This window comes from Trifolium pratense, linkage group LG7, assembly GCF_020283565.1.
Source record: "Trifolium pratense cultivar HEN17-A07 linkage group LG7, ARS_RC_1.1, whole genome shotgun sequence".
In the NCBI taxonomy this organism is placed as follows: domain Eukaryota; kingdom Viridiplantae; phylum Streptophyta; class Magnoliopsida; order Fabales; family Fabaceae; genus Trifolium; species Trifolium pratense.
The window spans coordinates 54,109,224-54,135,130 of NC_060065.1; the positions used below are offsets into that span (position 1 = coordinate 54,109,224).

Consider the following 25,907-nt stretch of genomic DNA (forward strand, 5'->3'; position numbering starts at 1 on the left):
TTCTGGAAAATAACAATAAAATTTCATATATAATTGCACATTTATTATTTCAAAAGGAGTCTATAATATCTTAAAAGAATTTCTCCTTATGTGCAATTATATAATAAGTGATAAGAGGATAAATAATTTAACCACTAACCTCCAAGAGTATGACTTGCATCCTTGCAAATAGAGTCGATGAGCATTGATGACTTTACGATAAGATCTTTGACAATGTCATCTCAAACAACTCACAAATCAACAGTAAACCGTTATATCATAATAAAAAGATTCTAATAATAAATCAATGCAAAGATAATTCAATTTTCAATTGCCTTTAATAATTGCTCAAAAAACCAACTTATTTTTTACACAAAGCTACAATATATATGCGGTGTCCATGGCATAGTTAATTTATCCCAAATTTGATTCCACCAGAACCGGCTACATCGAATAAGATTTATGGTATTGTGTATAACAACTGTATAGAAATACTGAAGCAATATATGTAGACATATAAGTAAACTGCACAATACCAAGGAAAATTACCTCATAAAAATATAAGAGCCGAAAAACAGAAAAAACCAAACACGGCTAAAAATTATTTTTCTCAATGATTAAATATATATAAGGCTCTCTTATATCTCCCAAAGTTAAACATTAAACCCTACTAATTGCAAGGTCAGAAAACTTACTATCACAAAATTGAGATCAAAACCCAACTTGATAATCAATAGCCGGAAAATAAAAATTTAAGATGAGAAAATATGTTTTATTTGTTTTTCTCATCTTAAAGCCAACAGTGATCGCAAAATTAAACAAGTAAATATTGATAGTGGAGGAAACCCCAAATTAAAATTTATTGTTTCAACAAAACCATAAGATTCAAATCCAAATTTTGCCTCACAAATTCTAAAATTGATTTAGAATAAAATAAAAGCGAAGCAAAGGTTAATTATAGCAAAGAAGTAACGATGACGGTTTAATGTTTTCAGTGACCTGAACTGAACTCAAACATATTCCAAGTTACCCTTTAAAACAAAATCTGGAACCATAATGGACAAATATGCTTTGCAAAATTTGTGAAAACCAATATGAATGATTAGATATATCATAATATAATGCTAATGATCAGTCACGTAGTGGTACTGGGTTAATGAAGAAACAAATAAAATAATTTCCAAAACTTTGTAATCTTTGATAATTCGATCATAGTTGAAAAAAGGGCACAACCTTTTCCTTATCAAATGGCGATTGAATAACAGTCAAATGAATGCACAATTCCATAAATTAAAAGTTTTAGGTCTGGCCAAAATTAAAATTAACATGATTGATCCAAAAACAAATACTACCGGAATAAAAGTTTCTCAACTATAATATCATGCTCTGATACCACATGTAATAATTAATAATTTAGAGATCGATATATTATATGAAATTAGAACACACTTACTTGATAATCATAATCACAAACCATCGTTACCGGAAGCGCACCAATATCGAAAACATCGATATACTAGACAAGGTCTTCCTCTGCCTAATCACATGCTCCCGTCTTTGAGGTCTTTGATGGGGAAGACAACAAATGAGCGTTCAACTTATGCAAGCTTGACAACGTGACGGCAAAGGGGACCTAGCCTATCTATTTATAAGATAACAACCCTAGTACCACCCATCATGGACTCTAGAGTTGGGCCTACACTTTGTTTCTACACAAATCAAAATTAGTGTTTCAGCCCATTATTACTGATCACAATTATCGGGCTTAAGCATCATCAAATGGATCACAACAACATCAACCCATTTTTATTAAAACCAAAAGCCACAATTGATTGCAGCCCACAAAATATTAGAAAATATTCTAACATTAAGTTGATCATATATTATTTAAAATACACACACTATACGAAGAAAACAACCAATGAGTATATCTACCAAAAAAATAATTTATTCTAACTTCGAAGTTTTTGGCTCATTTTCTAGTCAATTTGGAATTTGCTAGATAAAAACATATATATTTTTAATTTCGTACTTGCTTTTTTTTGCCCATCTAACCAACTGTAATTAAGATCTCCAAGACTCCAAGGCTTAGGTCCTTTAGATTAATAATGAGACTAATCCTTGAGTCAATAATAAGACATCTATAATTTATTTATTTTTAAAATGTTGAACTACCTCTTAATTTAGTTTTTCAGACAATTTTTATTTAGTTAATTGATATATACTTTAGTTTTTATTATAAATTTATAATCAAACCTCTAAACCCTCTAATTTTTTTTCTTCTTCTTCTTCATTATTGTTTTCTATAGCTACCACCAAATGCAGTCATATATATTCAAAACACTATTGGACACAAAATATGGACATATCTTTCTTGGTGTACTCTCAAAATTATGTTTAACACATATATGTAGGAAAAATAATTACATATATAAAATAAAATGTTAAATAAGTTTTTTGGCTATAAATATATTATATTTTGTTATTAGTCTCTTATTGTTTTTTTTTCAAACAGTGGTCCTTCAAACGTTTTCAGTCAGTATTTTGGCTCTTGCTTTTAAGTCATCTCATGTGTATATTTTAAAATTTGAATTATTTTTACAATTATGTTTCGTTCATTATAAATTTTCTCTTGCAAGGGTCTAAAATAGTTGAAAAAAGAATAAATTAAATATGAATTTTAAGTTGAATTTGGTTGCTCACACTTTAGTTAGGGCGATCAATTATTTGACTAGTTTCCATAGATTTGATATTATTCATTTATATATTGAACTTTTAATAATTAATGAAATGCATTAAGTTTGTTTAGTTAAAAAAATATGAATTTTAAGCTCATAGCGCTTAAAAATTCTTAAACTATATTTGTTAAAAAATTGAGAAAAATTATTATATATTCTAAACATATCTGCTAATTAATTTCATTAAAAAATGAGCAGGGTACATATAATTTGACTTAAAAAAAATTGACTTAAAAATAGGAACAAAAAATATTCATAGAAAATATTTGAAGAACTATCGGTTGAAGAAAAATTTAGAACGTCTAAAAATAAAATGATATATTTTCAATTTTCCTCCTTTTATTTTAGAGTTAAATAATATTGTTTTAGTCAATTTTTTTATTTAGCCCTAAAATAAAGAGAGAAATTAAAAATACAGGGGATACAATGTAATGTACCTACGTATCATACAGAGGTACTTTTTTTTTTCCCACTTGTAGCTTTAGAGTTGATTTTTCCTTTATGGGATTATTTTAGTTGCTAAACTGTAACTGGACATATCAAATGTATAAAATTAAAGTAAACTCTTATAACCAATTTTTTGTTGGGTGGAATGAAAATGTTTTTTAGAAAAACATTGACATTATATTAACAAGTCAAATAATAATGATGATTATGCATGTTTATATGAGTTAACTATTTGATTAAAACAGTAAGTACGTAGTATAGTTTAGTCTCCCACAGACTTTTGCAGGCCGTTATGATTTCATTTTCGTTATGACTCAAACAAGAATATACCTAAAAATTATTTGTACTACCTTTTTAGTGAAAGAGACATTTCTATGATGAATATAAAATTTTGTACTTGATCAAATGTTAGTTGGTTCAGTGCTGATTGACGTTGGACTTGATAGGGAGGACTACGGTTCGATCCCCCGCAACTGCATTTAGGAAATGACTGAAACCACTTGATGCCAGAACTCACCACAAACTCTGGACTACTAGGTACCCCTTCTCCTAGGAACCAGATGGTGGAAAAATAAATTGTACTTGATTTAGTCTTAACAAAAGGGTACAAAGTATTGCATCATGCCATGGTGTCTCACACAATCAGATTCTGATGATTGTGTTTGTCATTAGATAAAACCTACAATGTCTCCATTATTGGATTTGAATCTATGGTTTCAAGGAGAGGAAAGAAAGAAAAATCTTACCAGAAATACAAAAATAAAGTGTGCTAGAGTTTTATGAAAACTTTTGGGTTTTATTCACATATACATATTATTACATATGTCGTACATTTTTTTTTAAAACCAAAGGTATCCTCCGCGCGTAACTGAAGAGATTAATCTCTTCAAGATAACCGAGATCCATTTAAGGAGTCGATCTCTTCCAACAAATGTTTCTTCATATGCACCGGTCGGAAATCGAACCCAAGATCAAAGGGACTCAAGTATCTACCACTTGTGTCACATTATACAGTACATTTTTGAAATACTACTCCGTCCCAAAATATAAGCAAAAGGAGGTCAATAAAAGTGAATGTATCTGGACTAAATTTTAAACCAAATACATCAACTTTCATTGACCAATTTTTGCTTATATTTTGGGACGGAGTATGTTATATGCATATTAAATTTTTTTTGACAGAGTCAAGAACATAGATTAATTAATTGAGTATTCTAATTTATATTTAATGATCGATTTTGAGTTTTTTTTTTTCGGAAGACGAAGTGGTAAATACCACCTAGATTTACACGCATTTGAACATGGTGTTTTTTCTTATATAGATAGAAATATTAAGTGTATAATTATACTATTATGTAGGGTATTTAGTCTTTTCTACACTTAATATTTCTATCTATATTTTGTCTTTTATTAACCTTACATATATCTCATAAAAGGTTTAGGAAAAATAATTAACTACTTTGAAACACATGTATGGACTTTGAATCTTAACCTTTGGATTTTGATTAAAAGATAATAATCATTCCTACCATTCTCATATAAAATAAAGTAATAAACATTCTCACTAGATATGTCCTATATATACGGTGAGCTCATTGTTTGTAAACTCGAAGTTGATCAATAATATCAAAATGCATCTCACAAGTCGCAATCAAAGCTGATCTCTCTTTTAGGTGTCAACTCTAACACGATATCGGAGTCTAATTTCGACCACTCACAATTGATATCAATGCACCAAACTCAATAATACTAAACATGAGAGAATGTAGTGTGAGAAAAATTCAAGTGTGCCACATAAAATAAAATAAAAATGTTGGAAATGAATTTACAAAGAGTTGCATCACTCCCCTTGCGTGCCCTAAACTTTAGTCTCCCACTATCCCACATACTTTAGCCGGCCGTGTTATGGTTTCGTTTTCTCTCTATCATATGACTCAAACAAGAATATACCCAAATATTAATTAGATACATTGGCGAATGGCACCTTTTTTATGAAAAAGACATTTCTAAGTAAATATAAAATTTCCATGCTTGATTCAGTCTTAATAACAAAGGGGATAACTGCAAAATCAGTGATGGATTAATTTCTAAACTTTATAGTTATAATAAAATATACTTTTCTTTTATAATAGTTATAATAAAATACTAGGAATGAATGCGTTGAAATATATACATTATATTATTTTATTATATGTTTTAGACAAAATATTGTGTATTTATTTGAAAATTATTTCTTGAATGGAGCAAAAGAAAACTGATTTAAAAGAATAAAAATATGCACTATCGGTGTAAAATTATATTACATCGACATCATCCAATCATAATTATTTTTTTATAAAATTATAACTCTTCTTTTTATCGCACAATATTTGACATTTTTTATTTAAGCAATATTTGACATTTTAAAATAAAGGGTAGTTAGGTTAAAAAAAATGTGATGGCAAGTTGCGATTGGTTGTGTTACGCTGATGGAGTGATGGCATATCTTTTAATCTACGGTATACCGGTACATATCCATGAAGATGAAAGTGATGGAGTGTTTACCTTGATTTAATGTGTTTAGTATAATAATTGACTTTCTTTTTTCTTCTAATTTCTATGTGTATTATTGGATCAAAATAATAATATTTATCCATGAATCTTTTTAAAAGATTTGGATTATGAAGAACATTTGTCAAAACAAAACAAAAAAGTAAAAGAATATAATATCTGTGTTGTTAACTATCACTTTATTCTTGTCAAAGAAAGTGCATGAATTTATTATTTTGATATTTACTCATTTGGTATGTTTTGAATGTTCGATTAATCAAACATCTTGGGTTGTGATATTTTATGATTCGTGTTTACAAATTTTGTAGTAATGTTAGGGATTATAAAGGTAGTAAATTTTTATAAGGACTAAATTTGTACTGGCAGAAGTATAAAGTTACTTTAATCAACATATGTTAACAGAAGGATGGAAGGGAATATTGTTTGATAGAGTTAGAACCCAATTCAAAATATTCATAATCTAAAAGACATAATTGCGAGTATCCTAAAGAGTCAGAGACGAATTATGAGATTTACTCTAATATTTCCTCCGTCTCAAAATCACGCACACAACCGATTGAACTAAACAATGTCCATGAATCAAGATGAAAAGTTAATCTATGATGATCAAGATTAGCCTAAAGTTCAAACCTTTTTATGTTTGTCCTGGATTCTGTCAAAATCCCAATGAAAGGAAACAAACAGCAATGAGTAGTAGGAATGGCTTTTTTGACATGAAATGAGTACAATTTGTGTGATTGGCAGCTATAGCATTGGTTTATCAATTCAGTTTACCTTGTGCATTTTTATTGTCTCTTGATCGGATTAAAAAGATCCGATCTATATTCATGCTAAATTCGTGCTCCAAAGGAAAAGATAAGAGCACCTAATTTGTCCCTTTACCAACAGATGCATGGGACATTGTAATAAATTCAACTACATTATAATAATTTCAATAAATGTATACAAATCTTAAAACTCCATCCAACTACATTGATCTCCCTGACTTGATCCACGGCTGTTCATTTACACTCGGTAAATATCTGTAGATACTGAATTAAGAAAGCCGACGCGAAGAGTTCTATGATCACCTCAAAACTTTTTCACATGAACTAGCTCGCCCTGCCTTGATCCAGATTCAAGCATTGCCTCTAAAAGAGCAACATCTCTTGCACCCTCCACAAAAGAGAGGCGCTGCTCAGGCACAAACTGACTACCCTTCTGCAAAATGGAAATAAATTAAACTAGAGATCTCAACACGGTCTGGCTTTTTTTAATTATATGTATATGTAGTATGTGTATATGGAATTGTCTGAATCAACTGTTTGTGGTAACTGGTAAGCTTGGATATATAATTGAGGATAAGAAACATGGTGAACAAAGATATATGCGAGGAATTTGCGGTGGTACTATAAAATGAGAAGGTGGAACAATGTTGGCATTTTGCAAGAATCTAATTACCTTGAGGGTGTTTTCAGAAACATCATTAAAAAAAGCTTTTAATTCTTCAGTTACTCCACTGAATGGGAAAAATGAGCTTTTGCTTTGTCCATTAGCATCATATGATGTAACCTATATAGCATCATAAAGTCAGAAAAATAAATGAAAGTGATTTGATTAAAATAATGGAAACTTGAGAAGATATTGAAGGCAAAACTCAGATCCTACTTAGGATATTATTTACGAAAACCTGTAACTATAAAACTATAGTACATACCAGGTAACCATGCTGCCCTTGGAATCCACGCTCAATTTGAAGGGTTCCATTCGTGCCAACTACTCGCCACAAGATCTATAATATGTAATTTAATACCATGAGTAAAGACTTGCAAGAACAAACACATGAATAATGAGCATATTGTGTAGCACTAGCGCGTGTGTGTATTTGTAAGATGAACGATCATTTACCACATGCCTTGGGTGATCTGGAGGAGACAGCCATTACAAATACTCCTGAGCATCCATTCTCCAAATGACTGAGGCAAAACATTCCAACAATTTGTTTAGACTTCTGGTCGAGTGTTTCTAAAGTTATTTATGGAAAATAGAGGCTTACAAGACAGATGATAAATTATCTGGTGGTGGTAAGGTCAAATCCACATGAGATGTCATAGCTGAAACTGAAACCACCTCACACCCAACTAGCTGTCAAGAATAAAAGGATATAATCATCATTATATAGAAGTAAAGCCTAATTGACTCCTTACTAGGTTTCTACCAGAGAAGTAACTCTGGATCAGAGCTGTCCATTAGTTCTCTTCCACAATTTATGCAGTAATAAAGTGTATAACTATAAACATTTCAAAATACATTCTTTCACAAAGAGTTAATCATACAAACAATTGTGTTTCCATACTCAAGTTTATTTTGGCAGAAAAGCTTTTAAACATTAATAAGAAAGTTTTTCTAAAAAGTGGTTCATTAATAATTTAAGATTCAGATGCCAAAGAGCCACGATTGACTAGACCAATAATAATTAGAGTTTATCTGCACTATAAATTGCATTAAGAAATATAGAAGAACGTGAAGTAATGAATAAAGTAGTTTGTGAATTATACAGTAAAATCTTTGATATACCATTCTCAACCCTGCAACGAAATGCACACCCATATCAAGAATGAAGCCTCCCTGCCAGAAAGAAAAGAAATGATAATTAAAAGATGGAACCAAAAAATGTTGAGAAAAAACAGGATTAAACTGTTATGGTAATAACACGAGAAGTTAAGAAAAATTTCAGAATTTTAAATAGCTGTGCTAGAATAGCCTGATATAATGAAATACAGAAAACCAGAATGAACGTTAATGAATGTAGGTTAGAATTTCTCAGTACTCCATTGGTCATGTCATATATACTAAAAATAATTCGTATCCGAGAAAGAAATCTCAACCTTATTATTTACTTTCAGAAATTTTGTGATTTTAAGATATATATTCTTCAATTATTAAATTATGAAGTATATTTCTTCCCCTTCACTTTTATGCTAGAATAGTACAGTTGATTAAGTTATTCAAAGCTGTGACAAATGCTCTCATGAAATTAAACAATACAGAATGTGTAACTTAACTACAAAGCACATACAGTAAAATTGCGCCTCCAAGAGCTTGAAAAGTAAGGGTTTGAACTGTTCATTGATCCTTCTATAATAACTTGGACACTCATCATTTTCCCGATGTCAGCAATTAGTTTCTTGCCCTGCCAAAAAAAATATATATATGAATGGACAGCCAGATTCATAGGTTAAAATGTCCAACACAAACAAATACCTCTAATAAGGCAGGCTCAAAACGATAATTTTCAGCCACAGACCAAATTCTTTGGCCAGGAGCATCAGCAGAAATCGATTTGTAGTTACATAATGCAGTTTCCAACTCACTTATACCTGCAGTATCAGATTAAAATAAAATTATGTCACAAGTATAGGATATAGTAACTGCAATTTTCCATCTAATAATAAAGAGGGAGAGAATATATGTGGATAAGCTAATATGAAAGTTATCAATGTGGTAGAGGGTAAAGTGTTTTTCCAAGAAAGATGCCACTAAAACTTACATTTTGAATTAAATCAAGCAAATTTCAATAGATAAGTGGCAAAATTAGTATTAGACAGGCGGGTCCTCAAAGGTGCCTAAATGCAACAGAGTTTCAGTTTGACTTCAGTTATTACATAGTACTGAAGAATTTTATATTCAATGTGTCTTTCCTCAAAAATCTTCTTTATTAGGTTAATAACTTGATATAGTCTTAGAAGATAACGAGGAGAAGAAACATAAACTAGGTCAATATAATCAAGTGATCACACACAGATGAAGAAAGTGCGGTCTATAGTTTTCCTAGAATCATGCAAAAATAGGAAAATACTCCATAAAAGAAAATTGAATTATATACACTAGTATGTACATAGTATCACATAAAAGTTAGAGCTACTACTTACTAGATGCTGCCGGTTTCTCTTCATAACCACCAAATCAGCCACCCAACACATACAACACATCCAAACAAAGAGGAAATTTAGTCAATGGCACAAAAAATTAACAATAAAATGGTGATTATCAAATGTCAATTTACTAAGATAATGTATAGCAGCCAGTCAAGTGCCTCAGACCTCGCTAACTCAATTAAACTGTCCCTCTTAAAAAAAACTATTATCTGGCATATCAACCATCAACACACACACACTACTACATTTGCAACAATCATTACCTTGAAGGACATGTTTACCAGCCTTTAACAACTTGAGTGAAATTTCAACCTGCAACAGTTGATAGTTAGTAAAAAAGAAGAAATCGCATGAAAAATAAACAACTCCAGTAAAAGAACATCATTCCGATGACTCTCTGCATTTGACATACTGTGACCCATTATATATTAGATTAACCAAGTGAATTACAAATTTAGTCCTAGAAATTGTAATTTAGTGCAAACTTAATCCCTAAAATTAACAAAATTTCAATAATAATAATGAGTAAATAGAAAATGCACAGACAGTATAAAGAAACTCTATTTCCAATTAGTGAGGAGTTGGGTTTGCACTAAATTACAATTCCTTGTGAAACAATCATATTAATCATTTGAGTTTATCTACCGGCATAAACACTTGTGATACTGTTTGGGAGAACTTAGGAAAACAACATATGACATGGTCATAAGCTGTTTTCAGTTTATTTTCATAAGCTCTGCAAGATAGTTTATGAAAACAGTTTATAGCTTATACGAAAACAGTTTAACTTCATTTTATCTTTTGCTATAAAAACAGCTTATATATAACTCATAAGCGCTTAGGCTCTGTTTGGCAAAAAATAGTGGATAGCTTATAAAATAGCTTATAGCTTACCACGGATAAACTAACTGACTGAATTTGCAATGTTTGGTAAAATTATCAATTGAACTTACGTATAAATATGAAATGACACAAAAAAGATACGTTTATTTAATATTTAATTTTTTCAAGTAAGATGACAAAGGTAAAATTGAGAGAAAAAATTATAAGCTTTAAGCTATAAGCTAATTGAATTCCGTTTGGATTAGCTTATTTTTGAGCTTATTCAAACAGCTTATGCAAATAAATAAATTTTTATGTATTGTTCAAAAAAAAAAAAATTATGTATTATTATAAGTTAGTTTATGATAATATCATAAAATAGCTTAAAAAAATACAATTTTTACTAGTGAGAACCTATAAAATAGCATAAAACCTAATTTATATTGCACAAGTTGTTTGCATAGCTGAAAAATAAGTTAATCCAAACGGACCCTTAGCTTATTAAAATAAGCTGGTAAAAAAAACATATATAAGCTCGTGAGAAAATAACAGTTACCATTACTAAACAGATATTTTTTAATCATATGAACTTATAAGCTATAAGCTCAAAAATGTGTCTTGTCATTTGTCAAACATACTCGTATAATGATAATAAGCATTTATACTATAAGCTGCAAATTAAGTTGGTTATCCAAACAGACTAATCTAACAAGAGTAATATGATAAAAGTTATCCAATGATTGATGATGAACCTGATATTGTCCAGCCAAAACAACAAGAACAGCAGTTATGGATGGATCTTGAATGATATCATCAAGACCATTATCTCCCCATTTACATTGAACTTCACCACCACCAAAATGTTTGTTAGCTATTTCAACAGCAGAAGTTGCAGATTCTTGAGTTCTGCTCCAAATTGCTTTGAGGTTGAACAGATTTGAAATCTCCGAGAGTCTAGGAATGTACTGATTCTTCACAAATGTACCAGCTCCTAGAATGGCGATCTGTGTTGGCTCATTCGTCGCCATTTTGGATCGAATCTCAATCTTCTTTCTGTGTGATGAGAGTTGAGAGTGATGAATGAGGAATACAAGAAGGAAAAATAACAGAAACAGAAGAAGAAATACCAACTTTGTGATTAATCAAAATTTAAGATACTATTTCCATAAAAAAAAAAAATTAAGATACTGTTAATTAAATTAAATAAAAAATAAATAGAATCTTATATTTAAATAAATTACACCGGACCGACCAAAATTTACATTGTACATTGATGTATGTGCAATGATCAGACTTCTTATATTTAAGAACGAACGTAGTAAGATATTTTAAAATAATTAATTATATAAATTTTATAAAATGGTAATTAGATGGTTTTTTATTAAATAATAGTGTGAAATTATTTTATATTGTTGGTGCATTTTTATTAAAAAATTAGTAATAAAGATGAGAGGAGAAATGCAATATGAATTTTATTTATTTTTATACGAAAATGATATAGAATAATTGAAAATAGAGTTTGTGAGAAGTTGGGCTTTCGCCATAATTACTTCTTTTTTTTTTTCTAATTTTTTTAGATGTAAGTTGATTGTTTAACTTTTAAGAGTATCATTATGATTCTTTAACTTAACAACATATATTGTTCTTTTTCTTTTTCATCAAGGATTTGGATTGCACCTATGAATACATGCGGTCGAAAAGATCACAGTCGTTTGATTAAAGTAGAATGTTTCAAATTTTAAAATTAGAATATTTATATTTTAGAAAATCAAAACTGTATTAAAATTTGAAACCGATATTTATCAAGCAATCCAGAGCACCTGTATCAAAATTGACTCCTATGTGGATCCATTTTCCTAATTCAACTTACCATAGTTGTAAATGTGAATTGACATGGTTATTTCCATTTTATACTGTATGTTATATTTTGCTATCAACCTCAAGTATGATATATATTTTTGACTGTATGTTACATATTTCCTGCGAATGAAAAAATGATACAATAAATGTCCTTTGTTTACTGTGATATAAATTTAACTTTGAAATATTAAATTCACTATCATTTCTTTTTATTATCAAAACCAATTTCTAAATCTACTGAAAGACTCTGTAAACAAAAAATGGAGAGTGCAAGTCAATCTTCTTGTTTTCAGCTTCCAATGGCTTTATGTATATTGTTTCCCTGGGTTCCTCGCTTACTCCGCTCTGTGTAGCAAACTCCAATCCCATTTCATAATCCACCTGCATATATACATTATAATATAATAAAATCAGCAACATGTTCAAATTCAAGCAACCCCCTAGCATATCCTTTTTTCACACACAAAAAACAGTTAAGGGAAATACCTGTTTAACGTGTTTAGAAAGCTTTTCGATGAATGTTTCTTTAGTAATCAATTTTTTTTTTGCAGCATATAGCACTAGAAATCATCAGTATAAATTCTCTGAAATGTCTAGTGTCAACTAAGTCCATCACCGATAAATCTAAGATTTCAAATTCAAAGAAAAAGCAGTTGCGAAAAGAAGACTATCAAATGATTTACACACAATTAGCACTTCATTATGAATTTTTCATCCGGAATGGTAGGAGGAGCACAGATTGATCTAGATGCCTTTATTTATAGGCTTGATTAATCCTAACAAACTAACCAATGACTCATCAATTCAATTCATCTAGATCCTTCCAAAACATGATGAATCGCCTACAATTAACTAATGCATCTTGGGCCTATTTTAATCTCTAAGGCCTATATTCATTCATTATATTAACACTCCAACAGAGATAAAATTATGCAACGAGAACTGCATAGCACAAAAATAAATAAAAATAGAAGAGAATGTTGATTACTAGAACTTGATAAAGGCTTTGGGTCCCTGCAAAGACTACGCTTTCTTACTGAGTTACCATAGAAAATAGCAAAGAATGAGGCAGTGTGATTTTACAGAACAAGTGCCACATTAGTGCAAAATTTAATATTAAATAACATACAAGTTTGACCAGCTTAGTGATTGCCCTCAGGTGCTTGAGCATTGGAATTGGAATTGTAATTATCATAACCTCCAGATGATGGTGCCGGTGCATTGGCTTGATACATTGCTGATGATGCCATAGGGGGAGCACCGTTGGAAGGTGGCGGTGCAGTGCTTCCAGGAGCTGTTGGTGGGGGAGCTAATGAAGGGGGTCGTGGTAGGGAATTTAACTGACCCGGCATCTGGGGAGCACCAGGTGGAGGCATCATTTGTGGCATAGTAGGCGCAGAACCATACCCTGTAAACTCCAATTGAAAACCACTTACATTACATATGATGAAATAAACAAAGCCAAACCAAAACATGCAAGCTCAACTAAGAAAAAGATTACAAGTAAAGAATTGTTGTCAAAATATAAAAAACCAAAAGACAGGAAGTAACATATATCAAAAAGGAAATTCAAACTACAAGGCAACTTCAATACTGGAAGCAAGCCAAAAATAACGAGGTTAGCAATTGAGATATGTATAATCATTCTCATTTCATTACAAAATGATAAAGTAATGCACCGTGTAAAATGCAGAAGACATGACATTCAAATGCTTCAATAAGAGGTGATGGAAGTTTTGTGCAAGGAAGAAAAACATCACCTGGTGCCCCAGGAACAGGCATAGGTCTAGGCATGAGAGGTCTGAACCCTGGCATTAGTGGTTGACCTCCAGGAATGGGAAATCTTGGGGGTGGCAATACAGCAGGAAGGTTTGGCCTCTGAACCATTAGATGATTATAAGCCACGCCAACCTGCTGAAAAGCCGCAGCTTGCCCAAGATGTTCTTTGATTCGCTGATCAATTAAACTTTGAGTTTGTTGCTCTTCAAATTGCTGATAGTAGGACCTTACATTAGCCTAGAAAGCACAAACACATATGAAACCTCGTAAATATGACCTAGATTGAAATGCAACTTTTTTTTTATTGAAAACAAATTGAGAAAATTTTACAGCACCTTATGTTTGTAACCAGAATTATGCTGCTTTCTAACAGATGGCTGCAAAATTACACAAAGTTAGCTACATATGCAATTAATTGGTTGTGGCTAACTAACACTCGTAAAAATTATACAAAGTGAAACACTGTTTCATATGTAGTTGTTCAGAAGCATGGTAGAACCCAATAAAGGAAAAAAATAAATTGAGAGAAGAAATATTAATTTTGAAATTGATAGTAAGAAGAAGCTGACACAATTAGGACCTATTTGGATTGGCTTATTTTTGAGATTATGAAAAATATCTTATGCAAATAAACTTTTATGCTAATTCATAAGTTTTCACTAACGAAAATTGTATCTTTATGGGTTGTTTTTTCATAAACTACCTTAACAAGCTTATGAATAATACATAAATGCTTATTTATTTGCATAAGCTCAAAAACAAGGCAATCCAAACGGGCCTTTAGTGTAGGATCTATGAAACACGGGCACGCATCGGTGTTAGATAGGGACACAACATCAGTGTTAGATAGGGACAGAACACCGATACATATGATTACATTGAATTATGTCATTTTCTCTAATTACTATCAGTGTCGACGTGTCTGGTGTATGTGCTTGTGCTTCATAGTGTAGGATTCACATCACATTATATAGTGATCCTAAGAAAACTATTATAACCTACTTCTAACTAATCATAACCAACTTCTAACTATCTTAAAACAATAGTAAACTAATTCTAATTAACTAATAGTATCGAATTACTATATCTAACAGTAGTTTGCACTTGCATATTACTAATGCAGATTAGAAATTATTAAATATGTGTTAGGTTAAAATCAAAGTGAAAGCAACGCAATTAGCAACGGTGAAGGAAATAACTTACGGAATCGTGGGTCAAATAAGTATCGCAGTAGTCACAGTAGTAACGAGGCATTGTTGCTTCAGTGTGGATGGTTGCACCGAGAAACCCTAGAAATTGGGTAAAATCAGATTATAAAAAGTTAGAAGAAGAAGTAAGAAGTAAGAAGTAAAAAGGTGATGTCTCTATGAATGAATATCATAAAACACAATAACAAGATTAATTTTAACAAACAAATAAATTACGAGCTATGAACGAGGCGAACGGCGGCGGACGGAGGCAGAGAAGGTGACGGATGTTTACACTGAAATCTTTTTGTTAAAAAATAGAGTAAACTGTCACTTTAGTCATAATATTCCCCGAATCATAAAAAAATAATTTAAGATTCCTGAAAGTGACTTTCGTTAGTCTAGTCCACGACGTTAGTTTGCGTCAAAGAACCGTTTGGTAGTGCTAATGTGGCCGTTTTGTTGACTTTATTGATCAATACGTGTCATTTCTTTTTAAAAATTGATGCCACATAGGCAGGGACCAAATTGAAGGTAAAAAAAAAAAAAAAATCCAAAAGGTAGATGACCGTTAAGAGACTAAATTGACTAAAATAGAAAATAACCCCCAAATATAAAACCCTAAATCAATCTCCATTTCTTCCTCTTCTCATCTCCATCTTCTTCCTCTTCTCATCTCCATAACCATTTTCGATTAGTTAAAAGATGAAAGGAGTTCCACCAATTTCGCAGTAAAGAGAAGCTTCAACTACCCAAATTGAAAGTCAATCATCATCCTCACGTTTTGATCGGAGGTCTGACTGTTTTTGTGAGAGAAAGACAGTGATGCTTAGAGCCAAAACATTGAAGAATCCAGGGAGACAATTCTACACATGCCCACTAAACAAAGTATGTCATTTTTGTGGTTGTGTGTAATTTATGTTTGTTTACAGTTTTGTGCTTGTGTAATTACTATGTAATATATTTGATTTTGATTTGTTATGATGCTTAGTTATGTTAATTTGCAGGAAGATAGTGCAAATTGCAAATACTTCATGTGGGTTGATGAGTGGAAAGACTATCTTGCAAATGAATCTTTAAGAAGAGTAAAAAAAAAAAGGAGTAAAAGATGATGAAATGAAAACTAGTGTTGGCAACAATTATGAAAATGATAAGTTCAAGAGAGATGTAAACTCAAAGTTGGATATGTTGGTTGTTGACATGAAGCTTATAAAATATTGTATTTGCTTGTATTGTGATTCAACTTTTGTATATGGTTGTTCACAAGTAGTGTTGTTGATTAGTGATTGAAATTAGTGAGTGTAATATTGTTGATTAGTGATTGAAATTAGTGAGTGTAATGTTATTGATTAGTGAATGTGATGTATTTTAACTTTAACCAAAACATATTTGTGTCATTTATAGTGATGTCATTTATAGTTGAATTTTTAATGAAGAATTAATGTTTGAACTGATATATGCTTGCTGGGCTAGAGAAAGCCAGAGAAAGCTAGAAATCTGGTTGAGGAAATCAACTTCAAGTCCATGGCTTCTAAGTCTAATTTGTTGAGGAAATCAACTTCAAGTCCTTCCCACACACACATTTGACCTCGAAACTTGATGAAATTTCCACCATGGTGGAAGATCAGTGTTAACTCAGTTTCAGTTTCCATCCTAAAAATGATAGCAAAACAATCATTTAAAAACACATTCAAATACATTACATTTTTATGAAACCCTAAAAAAATTCTTAATCTTAAAATACAACTAAACAGTCAGGAATACACTTCTACAACATCATTAAATAAAAAGAAACACAAGTATGAAAAAAGCCCTAAAATAGCAACATTGTTAACAACCACATAGACACTGTAATCTTGAAAAATGTGTTTTTGAGGAAACAACAACAAAAAAACTTAAGAAACCACCAAACCCAACACAAGAACACCATTCTTAAGGACAAAAAAGTGACGAAAAATAGAATAGATTGACGAAAAACTTTACCTTGTTTGGCCGAAATCGTAGGCTTGCTCGATGATGATGAACAAACCGATGAACTTAATAACCAGTAACAATGGAGGAAGGGTGATTGATGAAGAAGATGAGTGACAGTTTGCTTTGTCACTTTGAGGAAGGAAGAGTGAAAATGAGAGGAGTTAGAGAGATGAAATGTACCAAATAGAACCATCTACTGTCAAAAAAAAAAATCATCCATCTACCTTTTTTTGATTTTTTTTACCATCAATTTGGTCCCTGCCTATGTGGCATCAATTTTTAAAAAGAAATGACACGTATTGGTCAACAAAGTCAACAAAACGGCCACATCAGTACTACCAAACGGTTCTTTGACGCAAACTAACGTCGGGGACTATTCTGACTAACGGAAGTTACTTTCAGGGATCTTAAATTGTTTTTTGATGATTCGGTGACTAGTATGACAGCGAGTGCCACTTTCAGGGACCAAAGTGGCAGCTTACTCTTAAAAAATAATAAATTACACCGAATATAATGAGAATTTTGTATTCGGCCAAATTAGTAAGATATTTTAAAATAAAATTAATTATATGATATGATAATTAGATGGTTTTTTTTGTCTTAAAAAAATAGATGGTTTTTTATTAAATAATAATGTAAAATTATTATATACTCCTATTGTTAGTGTTAAAGTTTCAAAAAGCTTTGTACCAAAAAAAAAAGTTTCAAAAAGCTGACAAAAAAAAATTAGTAATATAAAGATGAGAGGAGAAATGCAATATGAATTTTATTTATTTTTTTATAAAAATGATATAGACTAAATGAAAATAGAGTTTGTGAGAAGTTTGGTTTCACCATAATTACTTCTTTTTTCTTTCTCCAGTTTTTTTAGATGTAGGTTGGTTTTTTAAGAGTACTTGCGAAAACGATAGCTGAATGGATAAAATATAACGTAGATGGTTCCTTTTCGATAAAGTCTAACAGATGGGACGAGAAAGAATCTCGTCACAAAGAGCTAGAGTACTGTTAGCAATATGTCTATAGCTTATTAGTTTGAGAACTATATATTGACGTTATTCTAGTAATGTAGATCATGAAAGAAAACACAATCACACGATTATGTTGTACTTGGCATCTAAGTAAGAAATATGAGGAAAGAAGACAAGTGTGACCTGTTGGGTGAGGTGTGTGGATTGGATGATCTCAAATATGAAAGGTAGAAGGTACGTAGGTGAGTCATGGTGTGTGTCTTTCATTTGGAATTTGTGAGTAAAGATTGTAAGACATGTATCAGAGACTTTCAAAATGTAGAATTCAACATGGTAGCTAGCTGTTAGTTGGTAATAGTAAATATAAATCTTTTTAAGAGTACTTGGCGAAAACCGATAGTTTGACCGGTAAAATGCAACGTAGATTTTTCCTTTCCGATAAATTCTTATAAAGTCAATATTGGTATATGTACTTAGAGATGAACATGGAGCTTTTATTTCAGCAAAAATAGAATGGTTTACTCCTAAAAATGAAATTCATGTTGGTGAAGCACTTGGGCCGCTGTCTTCGCTCAAGTAGGTGCACGAGCTTAACTTAGGACTAGTAGATTATGAGTTGGATTCAAAGAGAGTGATCGATAGTTTCCACTCTTCAAGTAGAGATTTTATTGAATTTGGCGCTATTATTGATCATTGTACATTGGTTTTCTCTAGTTATTATAGAAACTCTAGTGTAGAGTTTGTGCAAAAACAAGCTAATGAGACTGCTCATACTCTAGCTAATTCAGCTCATCATAGTTAGTTGTAAATGTGAATTTGACATGGTTATTTTTCTTGTATGTCAATCTGAAGGAAATTGTGGAATAATTATAAAAAAAAAAATGTGGAATAAAAATGTTTAAAATGAGGTATATAGAGATGGTTACCTCATGATACTATTTGAGTGAAATCATGAAAGAAAGAAAGAAAGAAAAAAAGAAAGAAACTAGTGAATTTAATATTTCAAGTTAAATTTATATCACAGTAAACAAAGGACATTTATAAGCATACTGAAATATCAAATCAATTTCTAAATCTACTGAAGGACTCTGAATACAAACAATGGAGAGTGCAAGTCAATCTTCTTGTTTTCAGCTTCCAATGGCTTTATGTATATTGTTTCCCTGGGTTCCTCGCTTACTCCGCTCTGTGTAGCAAACTCCAATCCCATTTCATAATCCACCTGCATATATACATTATAATAAAATAACATCAGCAACATGTTCAAATTCAATCAAACCCCTAGCATGTCCTTTTTTCACACACAAAAAACAGTTAAGGGAAATACCTGTTCAACGTGTTTAGAAAGCTTTTCGATGAATGTTTCTTTAGTAATCAAATTATCAGAGACTTTTTCTAGTAGTTCTACATCATCATCCCCATATCGACTCCTCTTTGATGGATGTAATGGCATGACTTTCAAAATATTGTAAAATGCACTACTAGCATCAGGAATATACCTGCCAATTGGTGGGAAACATATCATATATCATGCCAAACAAAAAACAGAAGGAAGTGCAGCATCATTCAATTGATTCCTGAAATTATAGCACAAATAAACTTTATGCCTACCTGGTTAGATTTCGTTTCCTCTCCTGCTGCTCACGGGCCTGTATCCTTTTCATAATCTTGGATTTTAATTGGACACAACATTGTTGAATAGCAGACTGGTAATAGTAGCAAAATATTACTGTTAGCCTCACTAACATTGCTAAAATTTAAACTTTGTAAATTAAACTCTTCAAACCTTGACAGCAGAAGCAATCTCGGTTATGTCATCTCCAATGTATTCTTTTCCAGTTCCTTTAAATGGGATTTTTGTGCTCACAATGCTTACAAAGACACCAATTTTGTCTTGTACTTGGTTAATCTTGTAATTATTCCAGCTGCAAAAGTATTTAGTAAGGTTTCACCTGTAACTTCTGTGTCGTGATTGCTAAAGAACTTTGTAAAGCAATTATTGACACTTATTCTGTGACCTCATCTCAAAATTACAAAGTCAAGGGAAACCATATGCTTCTGTGCACACTTACTTGATTCTTTTAAGCGCAGTCCTGGTGACAACATCGGCACCTTGCTCAAAAAGTAGTGGAATTCTATTGGCAAAGCGAAATATATTCAAACCCTGAAAAAAGTATTGTATATTTGTCAGGACAAACCATTACTAATTTACCGTTGTTTAAAAACACAATGACACAACACTATATAACTAGCTCTTCATAGAGTTCTAGCAAGCTTTGAGCTATAGAAATGAGTGAGCATCGAAAGAGAACTTAAGAAGAATAGAATCAGAGAATTAGTTAAAATGATTTTGTAACAGCTTGTATGTAAATGTAAAATGCAGGTTTATACAGAGATCAACCAAAGATAAGCTACTTAGCTCACTAAGAATACATAATCATAAATAACTATGGTAACTGAACTGATAAAATGTGCTGAGTCAGCACATTCTGTTATGCAGAAGTGGAACGAACATCATAATTTTGCTAGAGACATGCAACTACTGTAAAAAACTTAGCTAGAGACATCCAGCTATCATACACGTTTGAGTTCATTTCTACTAGTTTGGTCCCTCTTTATTCATCTTTTCTAAAGTGCTTGTCTCTATGTTGTTATCTGTAGAGATGACACTATTATTATTGGATCTTAAACCTCTCTTATTGATGATTTGATCAACAAGCTTCATGCATAATTTGTACTTGAACACCTTGGATCTCTTGATTACTTTTTGGGAGTTGAGGTCAAACAGCTTTGTGATGGTGCTTTTCTACTCGCTCAATCAGAATACATAAGGGATCTGTTAAACGGGACAATCATGGCAAAAGCCAAGGACGTTTCTTTTCCTACAGTCGGTAATTGCAAGCTAAGGATGGTACTGACGTGCTTCAGAACCTCACTTACGCCTGTTTATTTTGGAGGCCCTTCAGTATGCTACTTCAATGTAATTGACACTCTCAAACCATTTCTTTAGGAAAAAAATTATATTTTTAGCACGCATGAAATTCAAGCTAAACTGTTGTCATATTTTCAGGAGGGGAATACTTGTGCTAGTGCATATAAGTTGGGTAATTTTGGTATTTCAATCCAGGGATTTGTCTGGGGAAATCTAATCCCCCTCATTTATTTCAGAGGATTTTTATACAAATAGGAACTTTCCTAATTTGCATTTTACATGATTTTCATGGATTTGGTTCATGTCCCCCATGTTTTGTATTTTCTCTTTTCTTTAAATTAATAATAATTTTGGAGTGCAGTAGATTTTTGTGTTAATGGGGTGCCAACATAGTTGGGACGTCAATACATAATGATGCATTTGCACTCCAAGCTTTTTGCTTAAGAAAAAACTAAATTGCTAACTAACATAAATATTGCTGGAAGCGAAACTTAACTTGCTTGACATCTTTTCCACCAACACTGACTCCTGCTTCCACAATGAACGGGTGGCCTTCAAAAACTTGAGCACTGTGAAGTAGTCACAGGAAAATAACTTTTAAGCATACTGAATTATCTATGACAAGAAATGCCAAGCCAAGCACATAGCTAACATTAAGAAATCTCTAATGGGCTACTAGCATAGTGGCATCTCTAAACCCTTCAGAACTTTCAATACACAGTTAGAAAGATCATATAGAATTATACAAAGAAAGCTAAATGCCCGTGATAGTCCACAGCTAGAAGGATTAAAAAGAATGGTTAACAAAGACATATATAAGTTACAAGAAGCAATAATTTGAGAGAAGAAGATCTAGCAAAACTTTGATATTAAATCACAACCTGCCTGAGTATGTTGCAACCATGTCTGGGTGAAGCTCTTTTATGATTCCTAGTCGAAGATTGTATTCGCCAGCAGGGCTAAGACACTAATAATAAATAGTAAGGACATTAAGCAATGACATGAATAACATAATGAAAAGTTAATTATGGAACAATGTATGATGAATGTATAGAAAAGGGGAACATAATAGACTTCATCACTTACATGACCACTAGGATCATCAAATTTGGCTTGACGGAACAACTGATGAATGCGTACTAATTGCTGTGAAGTTAGAGACTTCACAACCATTTTTGAGCTAAAATCTGGACCCATTTCTCCTGAAAAAGAAAAAGTGAAGAGTGTAGTAGAAAACAAATTGGGATCTAGAATATGCACATTGAAATATGAGTATAAACTTCCTCTAATAAATGAACTGTTACTGATTTACTAAATTCTTAGCACTCAACAGTAATTCAAAGTATCACTTTATGGACAAAAGCATCTACATACAACAGAACTACAGCAGGCAACCTAGATAATTACTCATTAAAACAAAAGTTAATATAAAATAAAAGAAGGATTTTAACCATTCCCATGTTCCAATATAAACAATGAAAGCGAGACATGTCATCTCTCTCCACTTAAATATCTCACATTAACATCAACGAAACTCTACTATTATCAGGTGGAGAAACTTTATCTATTATCTTTCCTCTAAACAAACAAAATACCAGTTTCGTTAAATTTATTGAACGCGTGGCTGCATCCAAACAGTCAACTGGAGCACATAAATACCATGAGAAACGTTCCCTTTACAAGAAATGCATAATACGCTCTCAATGTAAAACACAGAATCTCCAACAAATTATTAATAAAATCAGTATTTTCTTACCTATCAATCTTTCAGCATGGGGTTTACTGATATTTACAAATTCGTGCTGAAGAAACTGCAAAAGGTTTTGCTTTGAGGTTTCGGCAATAAGCCGTTTAATTAGCAGCAAATCAACAGAGGATGGATGATGTTTTGTCTCCAAGGGAATGGGTGGCATTACATCTGTTCTGCGAGAAAACCTTACAGTGACATTCTTGCTGCAAAAGAAAACAGATGGTATTAGACTATTAGATGATTGTGTATAGTAGTTCTTGAAAAGAGAATCTGAATAGATATATTTACATACTCGGGTGCATCTGACACAAACTTAAACTGAAACTGTGCATAAGGGGTAATAACAGCCATTTGTCGCATGTAATGCAATATTTTTGACTGCAAGGGAAACAAAGGAGCTTATATTAACGAAACGTGTTAGTTTAAAGACATGAAAACATTGTATTTTGGAAAATGGAACTGCTTAAATATATCTGGAGTTTGCAGCAGATTTAATAAAATTACATACACGGTAAGTTGTCCAGTTTCCCTCTATGACAACTTGAATTTCAGCCCCATGCCAATGTTGTTTGTTCTCCCGTTTTTCATGTAAATGTACATGAGGAATATTCCTGATAATTGAAGTATTGTTTATTTGGAGTAGGAGTTTGAATATCAATTCAATTATAATATTTAAAAACATACTTATGGATGTCAATATCCAGCCTGCAGAATGTACTATAATTTTGCTTTTTCATTGATGAAGAGATTTCAATAGGAAGTCCGGTACTCATTTTGGACCATATTAGTGCCTGTGTGCATGAAAAATACAGATCAATAAGGCAAAACCAAAACCAGTATGTAACTCACATTTGAGTCAAAAGCTGGCAACTGTTAGAAGTTAATCATCAGAGCTAATGAAACAAAACAACCATAGAGGAAAATAAATAAATTAACTAGTGCATGTTGCCAATACCATCTTCGCGCCAAGACCAAACTTTCCACGAGTCTGCTTCAAGCCATACTTTGTCCCAGAGAGAACTGCAAGAATATATAAGCTTACAGTCAGTGGGGTTACTAGTACTAACAACAAAAAAATAACTACAGAAATGTCTGCAGAAATGACAACTCGGGTATCAGGTTACCAACTGACCTCGACCAAACATATTTGGGATGTCATCGTGTGGCATTCCTTTTCCATTATCCTGCAATTAGTACCAAGCATGTTACATTAAACATACAGGAATTGAATATATAAACAAAGAAAAAGATAAAGTACTTTCAAATTAGGTTCCAAAATCAGATGAAATGGTTTTACAGATTGGATAAAAACTAATAAGACATAAACACCAATGTGTATCAATACAGCAGCATAAACAAAGGCGTAAGGCAGAAACAATGCGCACCTTGCATGTAACTCTGTAAAATGAAGCCTCGCCTCGACCCTTGATACCCTTTGAAGCCGGAGTATCTTTCACTTTCTTTCCAAGAGAAGCATTCTTTGCTTGTAATTCTTGAGCACGAGCTTCTTTTGCTAATCGTTTCTGCACAATCAGATATAATGTGAGACAGACAAAATCATATAGAGAGCCTACTCAATTTCACAAAGTTGTATGTATGATATAAACCAGTATATAATTTTACAGCATGTTTGTTTTTGCCGTGAAAACTTGATGGATGCATGTGAAGCACTGACACTAACACATAGACATCGATGATATCTTAAGAACATAAAAGTGACTGAATGTAACTATGTGTATCTAAAGTGTTGGTGCAAACTTAAACTACACTTTGTAGCTCTAATGGAACCACAATTGACATTGCTTTGGGACACAAGAAATGGAAATCCATTGCAATTTCAAACATATGCTCAAATTCGTTACCATACCCAAATTAACAAACTATACAACCCAACCATACAGTTGGATCCATACTAGTATATCTCATTAATTACAACAATCAATGGTATAAAATAAAAATGAACACACCTCACGAGCCTTTTCGGTTTCAAAATCATCATAAAGTGCTGCATCAACACGTTCACGGTCAATAAGACCAATCATAGAATTGAATTTGCTTTTAACTATCTCCTCACTGCAAAAACCAAGTTCACATAAAATATATCATCAACTCAATACGCTGAAAGAAAGAAAGAAAAATGAATCAAGCACAAACTTGTATTTGCAAACTTACATAGTTATTTCAACTACTGGAAGCTCCGATATCGATTCGGCCGAGTCAAGTGCATTCTCCACTAATTCTCTAACAGTAGTATACAAAGATTTTCCCGGCTGAATTGAAATCCACGGAATTTCAAAAAATTGAAAACATGCAGTTATGCTAAATCAAACTATATAAATATTCTTACATTATCAAATCCTGCGATATTCTTGTTCTCTGCGAAGAATTCTGCTGGAGATTCTACAAAATTCAAAAAAAAAAAAATCAATAAAACTATTTGAAAGATTCATGTAATGAAACTTGAAATTGCAAGAGAGAGAGAGAGAGAGACTCTGTTTAAGAACGGTTTCTTTTGGTTTGCGAGGGGTTTTGGAGTTGGATTTCTTGGATTCAATTGGACTTTCACTACTTGCATCCATGGAGAGAGAGAGAGAGAGAGAGAGAGAGAGAGAGAGAGATGGAAGTTTCTTGGATTAAATATAGGTAATTAAGTTGCTACTGTTAACTGTTTAACAATATAGGTCTAAAGATTATGTAATGGCGTCTGCTTTGTAATCAAAGTATCAAACTGGTTTCTTGAGTACTGAATTTAGCACTCCTGGTAAGTGCTTTTGATAATATTTAGAAGGAAAATGCTAAATAGACCACCGGTTGATCACATAAATAAGAAAATTATGCTTGAAACATTTGCGTTCAATATTTTGAATAGGTAAAATATTCTTTTACCAACATTAATTTTAGGCTTAATTTTATAAGTTATTTTCTTTTTGGGTATGCTTAATAAGTGCTCTGGGACGCTAAATAGTATGACCCTATTTAGAAATATAGGCACATAAGTTATGAA

General features: G+C 32.0%; 3 protein-coding genes across 5 annotated transcripts; all 3 read right to left on the minus strand.

The window, feature by feature from the left end:
• Positions 1-6,405: 6,405 nt before the first annotated feature.
• On the minus strand, positions 6,406-11,562 carry LOC123897532 (glucose--fructose oxidoreductase-like). The gene is made up of 11 exons (XM_045948212.1): positions 11,206-11,562; positions 9,895-9,943; positions 9,626-9,643; positions 8,958-9,073; positions 8,773-8,886; positions 8,271-8,321; positions 7,750-7,838; positions 7,609-7,669; positions 7,411-7,485; positions 7,155-7,265; positions 6,406-6,914 (listed from the first exon to the last, which is right to left on the minus strand). The coding sequence occupies exons 1-11, from the start codon at positions 11,479-11,481 to the stop codon at positions 6,786-6,788; spliced, it is 1,089 nt and encodes a 362-aa protein (XP_045804168.1). The 5' UTR covers positions 11,482-11,562; the 3' UTR covers positions 6,406-6,785.
• An 816-nt stretch (positions 11,563-12,378) lies between these two features.
• On the minus strand, positions 12,379-15,713 carry LOC123897726 (U1 small nuclear ribonucleoprotein C-like). 3 transcript variants are annotated; one of them, XR_006805118.1, is made up of 6 exons: positions 15,517-15,607; positions 15,296-15,381; positions 14,428-14,469; positions 14,074-14,329; positions 12,800-13,721; positions 12,379-12,694 (listed from the first exon to the last, which is right to left on the minus strand). XR_006805118.1 is itself a non-coding variant. In XM_045948469.1 (6 exons), the coding sequence occupies exons 2-5, from the start codon at positions 15,344-15,346 to the stop codon at positions 13,456-13,458; spliced, it is 615 nt and encodes a 204-aa protein (XP_045804425.1). In that variant the 5' UTR covers positions 15,347-15,381; positions 15,517-15,607; the 3' UTR covers positions 12,379-12,694; positions 13,443-13,455. The 3 variants fall into 3 exon arrangements, 2 of the variants coding, with proteins under 2 accessions (XP_045804425.1, XP_045804426.1); XM_045948469.1 differs by having other exon boundaries at positions 13,443-13,721; XM_045948470.1 differs by having other exon boundaries at positions 12,379-13,721; positions 15,517-15,713.
• Positions 15,714-19,195: 3,482 nt separating this feature from the next.
• LOC123898991 (DNA topoisomerase 6 subunit B-like) lies at positions 19,196-25,697 on the minus strand. The gene is made up of 19 exons (XM_045950046.1): positions 25,395-25,697; positions 25,251-25,303; positions 25,076-25,173; positions 24,871-24,976; positions 24,289-24,426; positions 24,036-24,087; positions 23,859-23,923; positions 23,588-23,694; positions 23,412-23,514; positions 23,196-23,281; positions 22,910-23,106; positions 22,240-22,355; positions 22,035-22,120; positions 21,650-21,722; positions 20,294-20,385; positions 20,008-20,146; positions 19,833-19,927; positions 19,549-19,720; positions 19,196-19,443 (listed from the first exon to the last, which is right to left on the minus strand). Exons 1-19 carry the CDS (start codon positions 25,480-25,482, stop codon positions 19,297-19,299), a joined length of 2,013 nt encoding a protein of 670 aa, XP_045806002.1. The 5' UTR covers positions 25,483-25,697; the 3' UTR covers positions 19,196-19,296.
• Positions 25,698-25,907: the final 210 nt, after the last annotated feature.